General features: G+C 42.3%; 3 protein-coding genes across 3 annotated transcripts; all 3 read left to right on the forward strand.

Annotated features, from left to right (window-relative positions):
• Window positions 1–1,839: 1,839 nt before the first annotated feature.
• Window positions 1,840–9,873, forward strand: tekt2 (tektin 2 (testicular); the record flags this gene model as incomplete). The annotated part of the gene is made up of 9 exons (XM_080735420.1): window positions 1,840–1,995; window positions 2,634–2,759; window positions 3,924–4,129; window positions 4,277–4,420; window positions 4,572–4,686; window positions 7,841–7,948; window positions 8,286–8,429; window positions 8,931–9,010; window positions 9,654–9,873. The coding sequence occupies 9 exons, from the start codon at window positions 1,840–1,842 to the stop codon at window positions 9,871–9,873; spliced, it is 1,299 nt and encodes a 432-aa protein (XP_080591546.1).
• Window positions 9,874–12,667: 2,794 nt separating this feature from the next.
• Window positions 12,668–13,660, forward strand: LOC308292996 (free fatty acid receptor 3; the record flags this gene model as incomplete). Its single annotated transcript, XM_080735421.1, has 1 exon — window positions 12,668–13,660. One exon carries the CDS (start codon window positions 12,668–12,670, stop codon window positions 13,658–13,660), a length of 993 nt encoding a protein of 330 aa, XP_080591547.1.
• Window positions 13,661–17,586: 3,926 nt separating this feature from the next.
• Window positions 17,587–18,570, forward strand: LOC308292997 (free fatty acid receptor 3-like; the record flags this gene model as incomplete). Its single annotated transcript, XM_080735422.1, has 1 exon — window positions 17,587–18,570. The coding sequence occupies one exon, from the start codon at window positions 17,587–17,589 to the stop codon at window positions 18,568–18,570; it is 984 nt and encodes a 327-aa protein (XP_080591548.1).
• Between the last annotated feature and the right edge of the window lie 3,561 nt (window positions 18,571–22,131).

Here is a 22,131-nt window from a genome sequence, read left to right on the forward strand (position 1 = left end):
CTATATATAGACATTGATTAGACGTCTAATACAGGGCTCTTCAACAGGGGGTCCGCGACCCCTAGGGGGTCCTCAGAGTTACTACAGGTCCTCCAAAAAGTGTGACACAAGTCACACTTACCATTTGAAGTTTCCCCATTCAAGTCAATGAGGAAAATTAATTCACAAATAAATTAATGGCCATAAATATGGAGATCTCTGTGTCAGTCCTTGTCCCTTTTATGCCCATATATGGAGATCCCTGATGTCATCAATATTAAGCTCATATCTTGGAATGCCCATATACAAATGAAAGTAAACTAGAAGCAGTGCTCTTCCGAGCACAGGTCTCCACCAGGTCAGGAAGGTTATTATGTCCTCCTGGTGCCGTGAAAATGGTGCCAGGTCTTTTTCACGGCCGTTTCACGGACACTGCATGCATGATTTTGTTTAAAAAAAATGTTTTTCAAAGGTCGACCTGATGGTGGCGCTATAACAGGCCAATGTGAAAGGGGGGCATTTTTTCCTCTACCTAGTGGGAATGTGCATGCAAAGTTTCACGTTAAGCGCAAGCTGCGTTGATGATTGGAGGCATTTTGTTCAAAACGGACCAATGCAAAGTTTGGAGGCCAATCTTAGCCAATCAGGATGGAATATGAAATATCGGACAGATCCATCTTGATCACATGACTGTAGAGATTATGTGTACTGATTTTTGGATGAAATCTGAAGGAGTAATATCCAAAAATGTGTTTTACATACGTCGGCCTCCACCGATCAGTTTGACACTGATCAGTGGAGTTATAGGTAAAAACATGAATCGGCCTGTTATTGCGCCACCATGAGGCTGATTTAAAAAAATTGAAGTGCCATTTCTTCCTCGGCCTAGTGGGAATGTGCATGCAAAATTTCTCGATAATTGCATGCTGCGTTCCTGATTTGAGGCATTTTGTTCAAAACGGACCAGTCCTACAAACTTTGGAAGCCAGTTTTAGCCAATCAGGATGGAATATGGAAAATCGGACAGATCCATGTCGATCACATGACTGTAGAGATACTGTCTACCGATTTGTGTGATTTTTGGACAAAATCTGTAAGAGTAGTGTACAGAAATGTGTTTTGCAAACATCGGCCTCATGGTGGCGCTAGAACAGGCCCATTTGAAAAATGTGGGTCAGAGGTTCTGAATTGGCATCCAGGGAGTGTGTGTGCTCATTTTGGCAGCGACCGGGCCAACGGCGACTGAGATTAGGTGGTAACAAACTGCGAGGACGCACGCACACACACACACACACACACACACACACACACACACACACACACACACACACACACACACACACACACACACACACACACACACACACACACACACACACACACACGGACGGACGGACGGACGGACGGACGAAGGGGAAAACATACTCTCCCCCATGCCTTCGGCTGGTGGAGACAATGATAAACAAAACATATCCATCAGTCTGCTTGTATTTTGCTAAGAGATTAGAGATATATGTCTACGTTATAGTTTAATTTAATTTATTCGTGAATACATTTTCTCCATTGACTTCAATGGGAAATGGAGATGACTGACATCATAGATGTCTGAATCATAGTCATAGACCACATGAGACTGACACATATATCCATACAATATATGGGCATTCCAAGATATGGGCTTAATATTGATGACATCAGGGATCTCCATATACATGTATACCGTATATGGGCATAAAAGGGGACAAGGACGGAATGGTTAGCACCGCTCAAATAGGGATAATTAAGGTATTTTACGGTATAACCACACTGCTAAATATTTTATAGTGTTTTCCTCTGCTCTGTCCTCACCCCAACAGCAGGATGTCTGTTATTCCTGCAAAGCCTGCTTTACGCCACAGTGTGTCAGAATGGTCTGGCAACAACCAGCAGCTCTCTGCCACTGCAGAGCACGAGAGGCATGTGTCAAACGAGATCCGTCAAGAAGGGAGGACCCTACGCAATGAAACCTCCAGTAAGGTGGGTTGAGAGGCTGCTATGTTGCATTGTTTGTGTGAGCCGCAACCACACTAGAGCAGTGGTTTGATTGATTGATTGAAGGCTTTATTAGAAGTTTGCATAGGAAAATGTACAGTTTCATGACGGTACAGTTCACTGGTACAAGGTCTACTAAAAGGAGATCCATGAAAAGACTAAGCTTATTTCAACAGGAAACCATTAAAGTATCTCAAAGGTTTTCATGTCAAGGACCCCAAGGAGAAGGTCTTTACGGCTCTAGCAGTGATTCTCAACCATTTTAATTTCAAGGACCCCCAATTTGACATGCATTAGGCTACGGAGCCCCATTTCTATCTCTGAGACCGAATTTATAAAATAAAAAATAAATATATTTTAAAGACAGGGTGCCGTGGACCCGTTAGGGTCCATTTGTACACACTCTGTACACTCTATGAGTTACATACCCACAAGAATACAGGACTTCCACTTGTAACAGAGAGTATTTCTACATTGCAGTATTGATACTTTTACTTAACTACAAAATGCAAGTACTTTTTCCACCACTGACATTAAAGTTACTTTTCTCCACCGCATACATCAAAAAGTCTATTCCTTCCCTTTCTCTGCTGAGTTGCTTTCTATCCATCTTTCTCTTGCAGACCTTCTGGGATGACAGCGATACCTGTCGCAGGCTGAGTGACAGGATCTGGGATGTGGCCCGTTGGAGAGAGGCCTTGGAATCATGTGCACAGGCAGTAGACAAAGAGATGGAGGCATTGACTCTGGTGAGCTCCGAATGGCCTGAATGTTTGAAAGCTCATTTTGAGCTGGCATAATGTCATATTGAACTCAATTAATTGCAATTTGAACAACTTAATCTATCAATTTGTAAAGGTGAGAGAGACTGTCACAGTTCTTCCCTGATCTGCTGTGAAATTGGAAGACAACTGGGCTCTGACATTTTGGAGTCATACATCATAGATCAGGGGTCTTCATCAGGGGGTCCGGGACCCCTAGGGGGTCCTCAGAGTTACTACAAGGGGTCCTCCAAATCTTCCAATCCTTTTTATATTAACAACTTGAACCCTAGTGTCCATATTCTGAGAACTGTAGCCAAAAATAGCTGATCTACAAGCTCACAACGCCTCGCCTCGCGCTGGGACGCGCTGCGAGGCGCTGTGAGCTTGTACTGTAGATCGGCTATTTTCGGCAAAGAGGTTTGGTGTGGAAGGGAAAAAGAGCAGACTAAGTACAATAAAAGGTCAAGTTTATTAATGGTTAAATATCTGAGAACACAAATTTACATGAATCCAAAATACACTGATGATTGTGCCACCAAACGATGAACCGATATGGAATCTATGAAAATGTTGTGGGGGTCCCTGCTTCATCTCTCTCTCAACTAAGGGGTCCTTGGCCTGAAAACGTTGAAGACCCCTGTCATAGACAACTGATGTCATGGCCCTGGCTGGCCACATGAAGCCAGAGATACAGCCACGCCGTTCACATTTGGATCCCAAGAGATCCACGTGATTACATTTGTATATTTCACAACAGAGATTTGATTGTTGTTTGTGACAGTCTAAAGTAGGGACGGGACGATAATCGATATCGTTTATCGTGATAAAAATTAATTATTGTGAAATTATTCTCCTTCATGCACTGGGATCAAATCATCTTTTATTTGCCGAGCTGCATATCCTATACCATTTAAACCCCTATAATTGGTCAAACGGACCGGAAAATAACATACTTGATAGTCTTTTTTTTCACTCTCTACCAAATCTCTTTGCTTGCTTGTAGATCTGCAATTTTTTGGCAAATGTTCCACCCCAGGTTAATGGTTGTTGGGGATATTTTCATTATCGCGATAATATCTTAAATCGTACAGTTTTTTCGGTCACAATAACCGTGACATGAAATGTTCATATGGTCCCATGCATCCCTAGAATAAAGAGCAGACGGAGCAGGCACTGGCCGCCACAGTGACACCCCTGGAGGTCACCGTGGAGTGCTTGACCCTGAGGGAGGGGCGGCGAGGCTACGAGCTGGTCACTGACCCTGTGCACGAGCAGCTGAAAGCGGAAAAGGGCCTGATTGAGAGAGTGCAGCAAGTTCTCCAGCAGCACATTGACAAGGCCTTTGAGCAGCTGTGGTGAGAGAGTTTGTTGACATTCTGCTGCCAGACAGTAAACGCTTGTCAGTTTTATAAAAACTTGATTTTATTTTAAATAGATAAATGTAGGAATTGACAGGCACGCCAAATGTTGCAGTCCTCCCAACTGCGTTTGTTTTCTCCCAGTGTTCTGCAGGAGGCACGTCACCAGCTGACCGCTGATATCCAAAATAAGATGGAGGCCCTGGACATCGACATGACATGCCTCTCACTGAATGTGAAGTCAACTCGGATCTCGCTGAAGACCAACCCTACTCGCATACCCTCAGGGTGAGCTGGAAGTGTAATTGCAAAGGAGGGGGGGGGGGGGGGGGGGTTCCCAGTTAAAATATGATTATTTGGGGGGTCACGGCCTGAAAAGGTTGAGAACCACTGCTTTAGAAGAAGAAAATATCAGCCTGTCAAATCCATTGTATTGCAGTTCCTCCACCCCACAGGAGTGGCTGCAGTTCAGCCAGTACAACGTGTCTGTGGCTGAGGAAGCCATGCAGCTTTCACAGCAGATGAGGGAAGAAGCCAATCTGACCAGGGCTCAGGTACGTTTGCAGTGGTGGAAAAAGTACTCTGTTACAAGTAAAAGTCTGGAATTCTAAATGTACTTGAGTAAAAGTATGAAAGTGTTGGCCTCAAAAAGTACAAAAAAGTACAAAATGTTTGAAAACAGCACATCTACAGTACAAGCTCGTAATAGCTTGTAGATCAGCTATTCCTAAATAGCTAAGGTATAAAATAGGGCGTGGTTTAATGTATATTTTATTGCGACCGTCAGGGAGCAGTTTACTATGAAAACCTCCACCGGCCGGCCGTCCGTCCGTCCGTCCGTCACACGTCACACGTCACACCTTTGCCCTGCTCATATCTCCGCATCAGTATGACATCACACCACATGTGTACACAAACCTTTGTGTACGTTGCTGTGGCAACAGTCTGTTGTTGCTGGTCTGTTAGTGTACGTTAGCAACCACCTTAGCAACCATGGTTTTACCCTAGCAACCAACTGTTTACCCTAGCAACCAACTGTTTACCATAGCAACCATGTTTTTTTACCCTAGCAACCAACTGTTTACCATAGCAACCAGATACACAGAGCAGGGATCTCCATATATGGGCATAAACAGGTGACATCACACTGATGTCAGATACTCAGAGCAGGGATTTCTCCATAATATGTGGGCATAAAAGGGATTCTGTTAGGGATCTCCATATATGGGCATAAAAGGGATTCTGTTAGGGATCTCCATATATGGGCATACAAGGGATTCTGTTAGGGATCTCCATATATGGGCATAAAAGGGATTCTGTTAGGGATCTCCATATATGGGCATAAAAGGGATTCTGTTAGGGATCTCCATATATGGGCATAAAAGGGATTCTGTTAGGGATCTCCATATATGGGCATAAAAGGGATTCTGTTAGCTGTTAGTGATCTCCATATATGGGCATAAAAGGGATGCTGTTAGGGATCTCCATATATGGGCATAAAAGGGATTCTGTTAGGGATCTCCATATATGGGCATGAAAGGGATTCTGTTAGGGATCTCCATATATGGGCATAAAAGGGATTGTATCCCAGATGATGCCCTGTTAGGAGATCCACACTAACAGAATCCATATATGGTCCTACCGACAGCTGCTATAAGCCAACCCTGGCGATAAGGTCTGAGTCGAAGAAATGCTTCTTTCCTGGCAAGAATTGCCCCTTTATACTGTAGGGCTCGTTTGTGTATTGTATGACATCACGCCACATCATCGGCTGAGGACTGTGTGATGTCATCATATCTCCATATATGGAGACATAAGTTGCTCATGCCCAAATATGGGCTGGTGAGGTCAGACTTAGTGTGATTATCTCCATATATGGAGATTCAACTTCAATGAGTAACCATGGCAAACTGTCAACTGCCCGTATGTCTTGATAATTGGTAAAACAAACTTTTGGCCTATTTGTGGAGATAAGCGACCAACGGTCGCTTATCTCCCGATTAGGGAGTCTTACTGGTAGGTATTACATTTAATGTGACTCGGTTCCGCAGATAAATATTGTGAAAATAGCAGATCTACATGCTCACGAGTCACAATGCCTCGAGGCGTTGTGAGCATGTAGATCGGCTATTTTCACAATGTTCGCCTCTTGCTTACTTAATATTTGACAGTTTGGCCAGTCCTGTCGAATATTCGACTATTCAAATACTTTGAGGTCGAATAATTCGAATACTAAAAATCCCTATTCGTGAATGCCCTAGTATGTACTTTATTTTTCGACCAATCACAACATGGGTTTCATGCACAGAGAATGTAAACAGATCTGGAAAGTCATTTTCTTGGGTGGTACTTCCGCCTTTGTGTGCAGGCTGTTGAATACTCGTCAAGACAAGTGTTGATAGATATCGTACGGGAAGTTGCGTGACACTCATGCCTTAAAAGTAAATCAGCGGTTCTCGAGTGCGGCGAGATAAGTCCAGATGTGCCTTGGGATTTCTAATACGGAGGCAGAATTCTATACCATAAAAAAAATCATATTTTATTGCGACCGTAAGGTCGCAGTTTAGTATGAAAACCTCCACCGGCCGTCCGTCGGTCACACGTGCGGTCGACCGCACGTCACACGTGCGGTCGACGTGTGATGAGGTCACGATGAGTCATCTATGCCCAAATATAGATTTCTAGGTCAGATGGCCCATAGAGTTTGTGATGTCAAACCTAGCAACCCAATATAAACAAACCTGATGTCAGACCTGAAGTATCCTTTTATACCCATATATGGAGATACAGAGATCTCCATATATGGGCATATTAGAAAGCCCATATATGGGCATATACGGATGACATCAGGGATATCCATATATGGGCATAAAAGGGACAAGGGCTTACAGTTAAGAGATCTCCATATATGGGCATATCAGAAAGCCCATATATGTTCATATACTGATGACATCAGGAATATCCATATATGGGCATAAAAGGGACAAGGACTTACAGTTAAGAGATCTCCATATATGGGCATAAAGGGACAAGGACTGTTACAGTAGATATAGAGATGTCCATATATGGGCATAAATGAACAAGGACTGACAAACACTGAGATCTCCATATAACCTATGGGAATATAAGGGACGAGGACTGTCAGCTTGTAGACCTATTTTCTAAATATTGTTGTACATTAAAAACTTGAAATGGGTCGTTCTGCATAGTACTTGGGATTTGTTGATGTAAATGTTCACATAGAGTGTAATAATTGGTAAAACAAACTTTTGGCCTATTTGTGGAGATAAGCGACCAACGGTCGCTTATCTCCCGATTAGGGAGTCTTACTGGTAATATTATAATGTATATCTGCAAAGTAACTAGTAACTAAAGTCTTCAAAAAATGTAGAGAGAAAACATACAATATTTGGATCCGAAATGTAGTGGAGTGGAAGTAAAAAGTAAAGTACAAATACCTCATAATGATAGTACAGTACTTAAGTAAATGTACTTATTTACTTTACACCACTACTATGAAGCAATACCATTTGCCAGAATTCTCAGTAGTTTACTTCAAGCTGATTGGAATTCCAGCTGGGTGGGCATTTATAAGGACAATTCAGAGAGGATTTAAGTTAACTCATGGGACTATTAAGGCTGACACACTTGACCTATTTACTCCTGCCTTGAGTTTAGGGTGAATTCTTTTTCCTGTGTTTCCTATAGCTGCAGAGTGAGCTGGAGACTCAGCGCAGAGCCACTGAGTTTGCCCTCCGCAAGCGAACTCACCATGAAGACCAGGCCCGTGATGAGCTGCAGTGGCAATTGAACAAAGTCAGTTATTCATGTCATTTGTCATTTTTAAACGGTGCAAGCTGCTTCTACATGTGACTGTTTGTATGTACAGTAGATAAATAACATCTATTCTTTCATTGTTGAGCAGAAGTCTTTTTCCTCAAGCGTCTTTTTCAGTTGATTTCATTAGGCCTACAAGACCAGCGCATAAAGCTACTGCACGCATTTGTGTAAGAAGCCAGGGCTATAGTGTTCAGTGTGTGTTTCTATCTGCGTTACTGTTGATACCAGCACAGTCACTAGTAGTGGTATTGGTAAATGGAATCTGTATCAACATCAGTATTCAGGGTCAGGTGACTATTCTTCTGTGGGTCAGACTCAGGAAGAGATCACAGAGATGGAGAGTGATATCCATGGTCTAGATGAGGACCTCCAGGTCAAGACGGGTTCACTGAAGCTGGCTCACACCAGACTGGAGAACAGAACGATGAGACCTGGCATGGACCTGTGCAGAGACGAGGTAAGCCCAGTCCCATGCTCACCAAGACCTGCTTGATAATCTCATAGTCATATCATGAGAAACTGAAACGTTTTAACTTTTTTCCCCTCAGATGCCCAGTTTTATATACAGGTAAAGTGTAGGTAAAGTCATCAATCAATAAAACTGGCAATTCACGATGATGGAACCAGAAATGTGATCAAATTACCAACTAGCTCAGCTAATAACTTAAATATATTATAGATTGGTTAGCCTCTTCACTTCACAATCCAAACATTCAGAGTAAAAGGCACTACAGATTACATTTTGTCAGTGTATTGTCACAGATGTTTTGGGTGGAGCGCTTCTTCAGTGTGTGTGTAAGGCAAATGTCAGACCTAGAATGACATTTGCCTTTCTGACACATACTGAAGAAGGGACCCGAAACACCTGTGGTGCGGTGTGGTGTAGTCTGGTGCTAAAGCTGCAGTCGAAAAAAGGCTTTTGTATAAATCCGTCTTTACTTGCTGTGTTTCTCTACAGGTTCAGATTGGGTTGGTTGCAGAGGTAAAGCAGCTGGAAGCCACCATCAAGGCACTGAAACAGAAGCTCTCTGAGGCTCAGTGAGTATTCCAACTAAAGTGGGAATTCCCTTTTCCATGAGCATCACCTCTCTGCACAACCTTGCATAATGCCTTTGTCGGGTGGACACCTTGTATGTCCAAAAGCGTTCGTTTGTATTTATCATTTAAAAATTGATTTGGAATTGTGAAAATAGCAAATCTACAAGCACACAACGCCTTGTGTGCTTGTAGATCTACTGTTTTCACTTGTTTTGTGCAGCAGTCTTAAATGATGAGGCAGGGCTTTGATTTTGGAAAAAACTTGCACACTTATAACTTGGAGATACAAGGTTTCTGCTGGACAGGGACGATAAGCTCTATCTTTTCAGTGTGATAGACAACTGTGTAGTCGGCCTGTTTGAGCCACCTGGACTGTTATCCTTGATGAATTGAATACAGTATATAGGACCACAATGGAAACAAGTCCCCAGGACTTTCTTTGTGTTATCCTTTTAGCCTTAATGTCTTACTGTACCTCGTGCTTTTTACATTTCTGACTAATAAAGAATTCAATCAATCATTCAATCAATGAATATTATCCTCAAGTTTCCATGTTGTGACTTTTGTGTCAGTCTCTATGAAAGGCTTGACTCCAATGGCTCCAGTAAAAAATGATAATGCCTTCACTTCCACTTCCACCTAGGCATTCTCTGCAGAGGTTGGAGCTCCACCATGCTCGCATGTCCCAGGATCTGCTCCGGAAGCAGGAAGCCCTGTCTCTGGAGCAGCGTACCATGAATACTCGTGGCCGCCTAACCCTGCCTGCTTTCACTGAACCAGCAGCCCCCGTGGCTCTTGTCCCACTTGCCAACTCCAGTGGGAGAAGCAACCTGAAGCTCCTGGCTCTTAATACACTGGCTTAGGACAGTGGTTCTCAACCTGTGGGCCGTGACCCCCAGGGGATCTGCTATTTTCACAATAGAACCGTGTTATACAAAATGCCTCAACTCTTAGTGCTCGCCAGGGTGGGGTGGGGGGGGTCCTCAGTTAAAATATGATTCTTTTGGGGGTCGCGGCCGGAAAAGGTTTAGAACCACTGGCTTCGGACACTATTTAATGTTGTGAGCAATGCCAATGATGCCTCCCTCAACTTCATTGTTGATGCTTGCTCTGAAAGATGCAATGACTTTAGCCTTTTCAAACCAGAAGATATCTCATTTTAGGCAGGGCATCAGGCCACCAGACAATCCAATGTCAGTGTGTTTGCCTATACCTTTCTCAAGGGTTAAATAATAAAAATCATTCCTCTCTGCAAAATGGAAGTTAATGCCTTTGTTATAATGTATCTACAACTTGCAGCTGCACGGGTTTTAACTAGCATTAACAAATGAGAGCAGGAGAGCATATTTCATATTCTTGCGATTGACTTTTTTTGAGGCACTGATGTGTTTGGCTAATCTTTGCTCATTTTATTTTAGCTCTTTTATCTCCTGATATACCGTGTATCTCCCTGAGATACCCAAAAGCTTTTTGTCTAGTTCCTAAATCCAGATGAAGGAGCAAAGGGATGAAGCCTTTGTCACCAGGGCCTCTAGTACTCTTAATGACTGACCTGAGATCAGATGAGGCTGTTTCTTCTCTCTCTTTTCTGTAGACTGGCTTTTTGTGCCGTAATTATTGTATTTTTTTTTCTTTCATTGCTTACTTTGTTTTATTAGTCTATCTGTTATGCTGTTTTACTGCCTTAATTTTTGCTAATTTATTTTCTTTAGTACTTTGTAAACCCTGTTTTTGAAAGGTGCTATAAGCGTATTTATAATTATTATTATATACTTCCTTTTACTTAAATTAAAATAGATAGAACTGTAGACTAAGTTCTTGCAAAAGGTCTACTGTAACAGGTTGCAAAATGTACTGTAAAAAAACATTATTGCTTAAATATCTATTCGTGTGTTAGGTTAATATGGGCGACTAACGTGGAATATTGGAGGGATTTGATTGATTGATTGAATACGTTATTAGAAGTTTGCATATAGGAAAAGGTACAGGACAGTACAGTTCACTGATAAGGCCAACTAAAAGAATAAAGACCACAATAAAGCTTTTGGGCTTGTTTGGGGTCCCTTTTTCTCAATTCATTCATACAGTCAGTTCAGTAAACCTTAATTCACAAAAAGAGATATACCCTTTTTCATTGTGTGATTCTATTCATTAGTTATTTCGATTTAGAGGTGGAAAACTCATTTTTTTCTCCTTTGTTTTTCTTCAGTGGCTACTCATTTCCATCATTAGTCTGACCATTAGCACTAATGATGCTGTTTTTCCTCCATCTTATTGTTTGATCAGTGGTGACTGCATGTTTGCTGCATGTAACAGGTTAATGTGAAGTGAACTTTGTCTCTTGCAGCGCTTCGTTCAGATAAACAAAATACATGGTAAACATGGAGAGGGTTCCTTTGATAGTAAATCTCCCCTAACTGCCTATTAAGTTGTGATGTCATCGAATTGATTTGTTTTTGTCAGTTACTAGATCTTTATAAAGATAAGAGACAGGGAGGCCTGTTTAGATATGTTTTTGTCCTTTAATACATTATTCCGTAATGTAACAAAAAAATATATAAACCAAAAATAGATGACTAGCAATTTCTTTTGGTCAAACTTTTCACTTTTCACTTCAACATTTAGAACTGTCCATTTCAAACTAAATCAATAAGTAATGAAGCAAAATTCATGGTCTGGATAGAACATATAAAATAGTTTAGAAACTATTTATCCCAAAATGACTGCTGCAAATCTTTTTAGATGAAAGTTTAGTTTTTATTTTATGAAGTACAAGCCACAAGCAATTTATGCTATCTATTTTCCTCAAAATGTCATTCCTCTCTCTCTCTCTCTCTCTCACACACACACGCACGCACGCGCGCACGCACACACACACACACACACACACACACACACACACACACACACACACACACACACACACACACACACACACACACACACACACACACACCAGCCCTTGCCCATTCGCTATAAAACGAGGAGCACCCTCAAGCCACGACCTCTACAAGCCAGAACCATATCCTCTCCCCATCAACTTGAACGTTTTATGACTTTACTGCCTGGCTCTCCAGTTTATTTAGAGTGGACCAGCTTTAAGAGAATGGCCGCGTGCTTCCTGAATAGCTGGATTATTCTGAATCATTTCACTAAAGGCCACTGATGCTCCCTGTCTGTTGTGGGGGCAATTAAGGCTGCCTGGTGCCTCCTAAATGCCATCTACTTCCACATCAGTGGAAATGTTTCGTTATCTGTCACAGTTACAGTGGTGCCCTCCCCCACCCCTTCCCAGTTTCCACACACATCCATCACAACTTCTGCCCACGTTGTGTAGCTCTCTGTCTTTATGTTACTTGTTCATCTCAGTCCCTGGTGTAAGCATGAAGGAGATATTGTAGGCGCTCGGCTCGGCTATATCCTGTTTACACGGTCAGAAAAGCGTCCCATTCTCATCAATGGATTATATGACCTCTGCGATACACAGTTCATAGAGCAGGGAGGAAAGAAGATGAAAAGATGAGTACGAGTGACAACTTCTTCAGATCCAGAGTGGTTGAAGTGCTTCTGCACAGGAAGTGTGGCGAAACTCTCTAGTTTTGCCTCAGTTGGATGTATCGCCCGCCTACATGCTGAGCGCCGTCCATGACCCCTGAGATGAAGCTGGTTGTTGACTGCGTCGCTCTGGCTGTTTATACCTTCACTTTCATATTGGGCTTTCCCGCCAACATGTTTGTGCTCTTTGTGTACGCACGCAAGGCCCGCAAGCGAGGCGCCACCCCTAACGTGGTCTATGCCCTCAACTTGTGCGTCGCCAACCTGGCACTGGTTGGCTGGCTGCCCGTCAAGGCCCTGGAGACTGCTCTCCAGGAATGGACGCTGCCTGCACCCATATGCCCAATCTACAGCTTCTTCCTGTTCTCCTCGCTCTATGGGAGCTGCCTGTTCCTCACTGTTGTGACGGTCGGCCGCTATCTCAGCATCGCCTTCCCAATCACCTACAAGCGATATCGCCGTGCTCGTATCTCCTGCTACATCAGTGCTGTCCTGTGGGCCCTGGTATTCCTCCACCTGGGGATTGGCCTGGTGGCCGAGGGAGGGGCCCACTTTGTCTCCCAAGGTGACAATAAAGCCTGCTTTGACAACTTCAACCCCTCTCAACTTAAAATACTGCTGCCTCTGCGCCTGGAGATGGCCATCATGCTGTTCCTGCTTCCTCTGTTGGTGACGGCCTTCTGTACCCTGCGCTGTGTCATTCTTGTGTGGCATTCCTGCCTGCCTGCCCCGGGGAAGAGAAGGGTCCTAATTGTGGCTCTGTCCACACTGGCTGTGTTTGTGGTGTGCTATGCGCCTTACAACGCCTCTCATGTGGTGGGAGTTGTGATCAACGGCAACGTCTGGTGGAGCGGAGAGGCCATGCTGACTATCTCCTGCAACGTATTCTTGGAGCCTGTGGTCATGCTCATGCTGTCGCCAGCATCCTCCAAGGGCATCGTGGGAAGAGTGTGCGGGCAGCAGAGCTGGTTCAGCCGGTTCAGCAGGATTCAGCGTCCATTTAACACAATGGGTGCTCTGGCCAATGTCCAGGGAGTGTCCACGTTATCTGAGCGGAGCCATGCTGAAGATAATCTGACCCATGTCAGGATGTAAGGCAAAAGTAAGGCTGTTAAAGTTAAAGTAGTTATGACAAAATCCATAAGGAGAGAAGATATGACACTACTGGACAATATGGCAGAAGATGACGTTTGATGCATACCAGTAATAATGGGGGGAAAGTATGGGTGTGGGCCGTTCTGAGAAGTTGGTTTATACTGTATATGGAATAGGATGGAGAGCTCTGTGTCACATCTAACCAATTCCTCTCCAGAAATTCTACCATGTTTCTGCAATGATATACGCACGTTCCTGGCAGCTGAACTTGTTTGTTTCATGCTTTTGTCTGCACTATCATTGTGGCAAAATGTAGTCTTTGCTCTTAATCTTCTGTAAAATAAATATATTTTATCATCTTACTCTTGACCACAAATCTGATTCTAGGCTGTGGATAACAGATTGCACATTGTTTTGAATGTGGAAATTGAGAGTTGAGTTTGTGAACAAAGATGTAGCATTTCAAGATATCACTGAACAAACATGAGATAGCATCAGCAAAATAGTGTAAATCCTATATTAGTTGACCGGAGTCCCCCACTCCCCATCGCTCTACTAAGCCCCTCCTATTTTGCTCAATAGTAAATGTCTTAGCCAAAAAGCTACAAGCTCACAACAATGCATTACGTTTTTGAGCGGTGGTCACACCGTCTCCATAGCATGGCCATGTGTGTATCCGTGTATGTATGTATTTGTGTGTGTGTGTGTGTGTGTGTGTGTGTGTGTGTGTCTGTCTGTATGTAGCCTGAGGTGTATGTAGCCTGAGTACCTCTGGGTGACCAGAGAGGTGCTGTTGAGTCTAGCTTACCCTGAGCATCAACTGCAATACCAGTGGAGGCCTGAGTGAGCAATGGCTCACTCTCTCTCTCACACACACACACACACACACACACACACACACACACACACACAAACGCACACGCAAACGCACTCTCAGTTGTTATATGTGTCTTTGTTTAATTTTTCCTAAATATTTTACATTTGAATTTATATGAATTTGAGTAATAATAGCCTCAACAAGTACAAACAAGTGGTTATTCTCAATCATAACAACTTTCAAATGAGTGAAATAATTACCTACTATAGCAAATTAAATGTTATTTCTACCACAGTGTCAATTCATTTACTTAAGCTATTGTGTTGAGATGTTTGTATTGTGTGTTATATTTCATTTGTGTTAACAGAAACAAAATAATAATTCAAAAAATGATAAAGATAATCATACTATTTAGTTAAAGTGTATTAAAGCGTTAAAGTGTATTGTCATTTATTAATGTTCAATTTGTATGTTTTATTTATGTTTATGTTTTATTTTTTATTTATTTATTAGGCTTATTAGTTTTCTTAATCCCTATAGGTCATGAAACTGCTGGATATGAATGTAGAGGTGTGAGCAATATTCAGCTGTTTGCCCAAAGCTAGGCTATCCCAAATCAAAGCATTTACCTATACTGGATGGTTGTATTTACAAATGAAGTTTATTCATCATTATATTCTGCTGTGAGTTTCTATTGTGAACTAAGTCGTTCCTACGTTCCATCAGCCCTATATTCTCTCTGTTTAGAATTAGGCTTGGGGTTATAGTTTTGAGGACACTAGGGCTGAGCGAGGGAACATACTGTAGGTACTCTACCAGTCTAGTCAAAGTGGTGGTCATTCTGAGCTACTGGTAGGATGCGTGAAGCTTCCTCTGTGCACATCTTTTTGTGCACAGCTCAAAAGGATGAGCTAGCTAGTGGTCACAACTAGAAAAAGGTGTGCTAAGTAGAGCACAAATCTCTGCCAGAAGGCGTGATGCTCTGCTTCTCTCCAGCTTTCTGTCTCTGTCTGTCTGTCTGTCTGTCTGTCTGTCTGTCTGTCTGTCTGTCTGTCTGTCTGTCTGTCTGTCTGTCTGTCAGGGACAGGTGATGACAATGATCTGGGGTTGTGAATGTACTGTGTGCAAAGACATGAGGCAATGAGGGAAGGGTTATGACAAAGGCTTGTCAATGGTTCTGTCATCACTAGGACAAACGTGATGTGTAATCGCTTCAGAGTAGAATAAATACTTTTTGATAAGCAAAACAAATGTCCAGGGTCTAGTTTATTTGATCATAATGTAAAATAACAAAACAGTGACGTAAAGCGTTTAGCAACTTTTCATTTTCATGTGTGACTTGTACAGTACATTGACTATAATATGAGTTGTTTTTTTCATGTGAGCCCTTAAGAAGTTTGTAAAATTAGTCAAATCAATATGGGCGGAGTTTATGGGAGGGCAGGGGGTGCCCTCCCATAAATACCTGAACATACCTGCAATATCCTAACTGTACTGAAAGATTACACAAATTAGGCTTGAAAATTAATGATGTTAAGAAAATAACGTATTTTTCAAAATTTTGAAAAATAATAATTAAAAAGGGGTTTAAAATGTAAAAATAGAGATTAGAGATTATCAAATGGTTTATTCTTATTGGCACTTCTTAAACAAATATCTCTTGTACCAAATTTCTTGCAGGCTACTTCCTGTATCCTACTACCTGCCGTTGACTGTAGCGTTGCTGAGAGATGATGTTTGAATAGCTTGCAGAACAAAGACAGGGGCAGAAGGTTATTAAATTTCCACTATCAGGGCTAGATAGCATGCAAGTTATTCAGTCTCACATGCAAATTAAAGGGGAGTGTTCTGATTTGATCAAACAATGTGCTTCCAAAAGACAGTCCATTCTGCCAGTCTTTTAGAAGATCCAATAGGATGACCACATGACAATGGAGCGCCTGGTTTCCAACACTGACAGAGGTAAGCTTGTCATTTTTGGGCCATTTCCCATCGAGGTCGCAACAGCGGATCATCTATTTCCATCTGCGTCTGTTCTCTGCATCTTCCACTGTCATTCCAGCCTCCTGAATGTGACATGTCCTCTCTTAAAGGATCCACAAACCTCCTCTTAAGCCCTCTTCTCCTCTTTCCTGGCAGCTCCATCTTCAGCATCCTTTTCCTAATTATCTCTCCTTTGCACATGCCCAAACCATCTCAACCTCGCCTCTCTTGTTTTAGCACCACTCAGCCTCCTGTCTTTTCGTCAGTGCCACCGTTTCCAAGACTTACAGCATGTTCTCACTACTGTCGTATAAATCTTCCCTCTCAGTCTTGCTGCTACCCTGTAAGAAATCACTCCTGATCATTTGCTCTGTTCGTTCCACCCTGCCTGCCCTCTCTTCTTCACATCCCTTCTACACACTTCCCGTTACTCTGGATAGTTGACCTGACCCTAAACTCCTTCACCTTCTCCACCTCTTCTCCTTGCTTCCCCACTTTTCCACTGTCCTCTCGCTAGTTCAGACACACATATTCTGACTCCTGCTGACTTTCATTTCTCTCTCGAGTGCATGCCTCCACCTTTCCAGTCTCTTCAAACTGTTCCCTCTTCAACCTGTTCCCTCGTCTCTACTACATAGCACAATGTAATACAAATTAGTTTAATAATGTCTTACTTATTTTACTCTAATGTGAACCTTGATCTTTCAACCAATGTTTCTTGCGTTAGTCTGCTCATCATTACATAATTCATTAATTTCTGATTTGTAGGCCTATGTGGATATTTTTTGTTAGTTACATGACATTTTTTATCCTGCAAAAATATTCCTCTCCCTCAGTCCACACCAATGATTCGCAGTTGCAACTTGCAGCAGTCTGAATTGACTCATTGCAGGTTCGTTTTGGTTTTCTAATAGTGATTGCAAGTGTACAGGTTGCGGTGGGCTGCAAATCATTGGAATGGACTGGGCTTTAGTCACTGAAGTGATCTTCAATGTCATGTTCTCCTCTATGCAGTGCACTGTTCCATGAAAGTATTTGCGGTGCCTGTAGCTGATCAAGTAACCTCCATGCCAAGTTCCATGAAAGTCTTGCCGGTCTTCGGTCTATAAACAACAGAGTAACCACCATGGCAAACAGACACCTGCTGCTCTCTGGCTACATAGTCACCTTCCTAATGGGGGTTCCTGCCAACATCCTGGCGTTTCACACTTTCTACCTCAAGGTGCGGCGCAAGCCTACCCCCATAGACGTTCTCCTCCTCAACCTCACCATCTCAGACCTCATCTTCCTGGCTTTCCTGCCGTTCAAAATGAAAGAGGCTGCAGATGACATGACCTGGAGCCTACCCAGCTTCCTGTGTCCCATCTCTAGTTTCCTGTTCTACGTCACCATCTACAACAGCACCCTTCTCCTGATGGCTGTGAGTGTGGAGCGCTACCTGGGCGTGGCTTACCCCCTCAGGTACTCCGTGTCTCGCAGGCCACGCAATGCGGTGATTGCCTGCATCTTGTTTTGGATAGTTTCTTCTCTGAATCTCAGCATTGTGTACTTTGGCAGTGGCGCTGGAGGTGATGTTGATGCCAATGGCAACAACACTCCTACTACCCCTCTCCCCTCTCGGCCAACCTGTTACATGGAGTTCAATGAAGACCAGCTCCGAATAGTGCTCCCAGTCCGCCTGGAGCTCTTCCTGGTTCTTTTCTGTGTCCCTTTCCTGATATGTTGCTTCTGCTATGTCAACTTTATCCTCATTCTGTCCCGACTGCCCAACATCGGCCGGCGGCGTCGGCTTCGCGCCATTGGTCTTGCCCTCGGTACCCTGTTGGTGTTTGCCGTCTGCTTTGGCCCATACAATGTGTCCCATGTTGTGGGGTTTGCCCATCAGGACAGTGAGGCTTGGAGGGACGTGGCGTTGCTTTCCAGTACCCTCAATGCCTGCCTGGACCCCATTATCTTCTATTTTTCATCAGCAGCTGTCAGAAGCATGCTCAATCACTGCTTCAAGAACTTCATAGTCAAACTGCACATCTTGAAGTCTGGAAGGGCTCCTTGCTGCCAGTATTTAGGTTCCTCCAAAGCAGAAAAGTACAAGGAAACAGGGCCATCTTGAAGGTATTCAAGGGTTGACCCATTTAATAACTGTTCTGAGAAGGTGGATTTTCTGTGTATGATGTATTAAATGTTGTACTTGAATTGTACGTGAATGTGGTGAATGTGCATTTTATACATACTTATGAATTTAGTGTTTACAACTCAGCATGTAACATGAGCATTTAATGCATAAACTGTCATGCATTCATCATGTGGTGATTGTCCACCACAGTTACCAAATCAAATCAAATGTCCAAATCACAGTTACCTGCCTTGTCATGATCAAAATAGGTGCTTTCTCCTACTTCCCCATAGTTCAACCTTGTCCTGCCACATATCTTGAAGCCACCTTCAAGTAAATAAACCAAACACAAATTACCATGTGTAAATTGTAGATCAGTAAATTGCTCTGTTAAGATTTCATTTTAATGTATTTGAAATGGTCATTGTTGAGATGGAATGTTTTGTACAATTATTGCTCTTGCTCTCCTACAGTGTGGACGTGTCGCTGCTTGCTTACGCTCGCTTATGCTTACATTCTTCTGCTGATACTGATGTTTTCTTTTTTCTTTGAGAAACTACAAATGGATCCTGGATACTTATAAAACCTCCGGGACTGTTTTTGCTACTGTAGCAAATGAAATGTTATTTCTACCACAGTGTCAATTCATTTTCTTAAGCTATTGTGTTGAGATGTTCGCATTGTGTGTTATATTTCATTTGTGTTAATCAGCAGAAACAAAATAATAATTCTAAAATTGATAAAGATTATCACACTATTTAGTTAAAGTGTATTGAAGCGTTAAATGTATTGTAATTTATTAATGTTCAATTTGTATGTTTTATTTATGTTAATGTTTTATTTATTTATTTTTTATTAGGCTACCAGTTTTCTTAATCCCTATAGGTCATGAAACTGCTGGATATGAATGTAGAGGTGTGAGCAATATTCAGCTGTTTGCCCAAAGCTAGGCTATCCCAAATCAAAGCATTTACCTATACTGGATGGTTGTATTTACAAATGAAGTTTATTCATCGTTATATTCTGCTGTGAGTTTCTATTGTGAACTAAGTCGTTCCTACGTTCCATCAGCCCTATATTCTCTCTGTTTAGAATTAGGCTTGGGGTTATAGTTTTGAGGACACTAGGGCTGAGCGAGGGAACATACTGTAGGTACTCTACCAGTCTAGTCAAAGTGGTGGTCATTCTGAGCTACTGGTAGGATGCGTGAAGCTTCCTCTGTGCACATCTTTTTGTGCAAAGCTCAAAAGGATGAGCTAGCTAGTGTTCACAACTAGAAAAAGGTGTGCTAAGTAGAGTGCAAATCTCTGCCAGAAGGCATGATGCTCTGCTTCTCTCCAGCTTTCTGTCTCTGTCTGTCTGTCTGTCTGTCTGTCTGTCTGTCTGTCTGTCTGTCTGTCTGTCTGTCTGTCTGTCTGTCTGTCTGTCTGGGACAGGTGATGACAATGATATGGGGTTGTGAATGTACTGTGTGCAAATACATGAGGCAATGAGGGAAGGGTTATGACAAAGGTTTGTCAATGGTGCTGTCATCACTAGGACAAACATGATGTGTAATCGCTTCAGAGTAGAATAAATACTTTTTGATAAGCAAAACAAATGTCCGGGGTCTAATAATTTATTTGATCACAATGTAAAATAACAAAACAGTGACGTAAAAGGTTTAGAAACTTTTAATTTTCATGTGTGTTGTACAGTACATTAACTATAATATAAGTATTTTTTTTTTCCATGTGAGCCCTTAAGAAGTTTGTAAAATTAGTCAAATCAATATTACTCTGCTCTCTCTATAAAGTATGGGCGGAGTTTATCAGAGGGCAGGGAGTGCCCTCCCATAAATACCTGAACATACCTGCAATATCCGAACTGTACTGAAAGACTACACAAATTAGGCTTGAAAATGAATGATGTTAAGAAAATAACATATTTTTCAAAATTTTGAAAGATAATAATTAAAAAGGGGTTTAAAATGTAAAGATATCTATTTTTTAAGTATTATTATTCACTGATATTCCCAATTAAAATTAAAATAATTATTGTCCTGCATCAAACAAAATGTTTTGTAGCAATTTAGAATTAGCAGAGATTATCAAATGGTTTATTCTTATTGGCACTTCTTAAAAAAATATCTCTCGTACCAAATTTCTTGTAGGCTACTTCCTGTATCCTACTACCTGCCGTTGAATGTAGCGTTGCTGAGAGATGATGTTTGAATAGCTTGCAGAACAAAGACAGGGGCATAAGGTTATTAAATTTCCACTATCAGGGCTAGATAACATGCAGTTATTCAGTCTCACATGCAAATTAAAGGGGAGTGTTCTGATTTGATCAAACAATGTGCTTCCAAAAGACAGTCCATTCTGCCAGTCTTTTAGAAGATCCAATAGGATGACCACATGACAATGGAGCGCCTGGTTTCCAACACTGACTGAGGTAAGCTTGTCATTTTTGGGCCATTTCCCATCAGGGTCGCAACAGCGGATCATCTATTTCCATCTGCGTCTGTTCTCTGCATCTTCCACTGTCATTCCAGCCTCCTGAATGTGACATGTCCTCTCTTAAAGGATCCACAAACCTCCTCTTTGGCCCTCTTCTCCTCTTGCCTGGCAGCTCCATCTTCAGCATCCTTTTCCTAATTATCTCTCCTTTGCACATGCCCAAACCATCTCAACCTCGCCTCTCTTGTTTTAGCACCACTCAGCCTCCTGTCTTTTCGTCAGTGCCACCGTTTCCAAGACTTACAGCATGTTCTCACTACTGTCGTATAAATCTTCCCTGTCAGTCTTGCTGCTACCCTGTAAGAAATCACTCCTGATCATTTGCTCCGTTCGTTCCACCCTGCCTGCACTCTCTTCTTCACATCCCTTCTACACACTTCCTGTTACTCTGGATAGTTGACCTGACCCTAAACTCCTTCACCTTCTCCACCTCTTCTCCTTGCTTCCCCACTTTTCCACTGTCCTCTCGCTAGTTCAGACACACATATTCTGACTCCTGCTGACTTTCATTCCTCTCTCGAGTGCATGCCTCCACCTTTCCAGAGTCTCTTCAAACTGTTCCCTCTTCAACCTGTTCCCTCGTCTCTACTACATAGCACAATGTAATACAAATTAGTTTAATAATGTCTTACTTATTTTACTCTAATGTGAACCTTGATCTTTCAACCAATGTTTCTTGCGTTAGTCTGTTCATCATTACATAATTCATTAATTTCTGATTTGTAGGCCTATGTGGATATTTTGTGTTAGTTACTCAGTCCACACCAATGATTCGCAATGCAATGATGCAACTTGCAGCAGTCTGAATTGACTCGTTGCAGGTCAGTTTTGGGTTTCTAATAGTGATTGCAAGTGTACAGGTTGCGGTTGCAACTTATGGGGCTGCAAATCATTGGAATGGACTGGGCTTTAGTCACTGAAGTGATCTTCAATGTCATGTTCTCCTCTATGCAGTGCACTGTTCCATGAAAGTATTTGCGGTGCCTGTAGCTGATCAAGTAACCTCCATGCCAAGTTCCATGAAAGTCTTGCCGGTCTTCGGTCTATAAACAACAGAGTA

The sequence above is a fragment of the Nannobrachium achirus genome, assembly GCF_963921795.1.
Source record: "Nannobrachium achirus genome assembly, chromosome: 10".
In the NCBI taxonomy this organism is placed as follows: Eukaryota; Metazoa; Chordata; class Actinopteri; order Myctophiformes; family Myctophidae; genus Nannobrachium; species Nannobrachium achirus.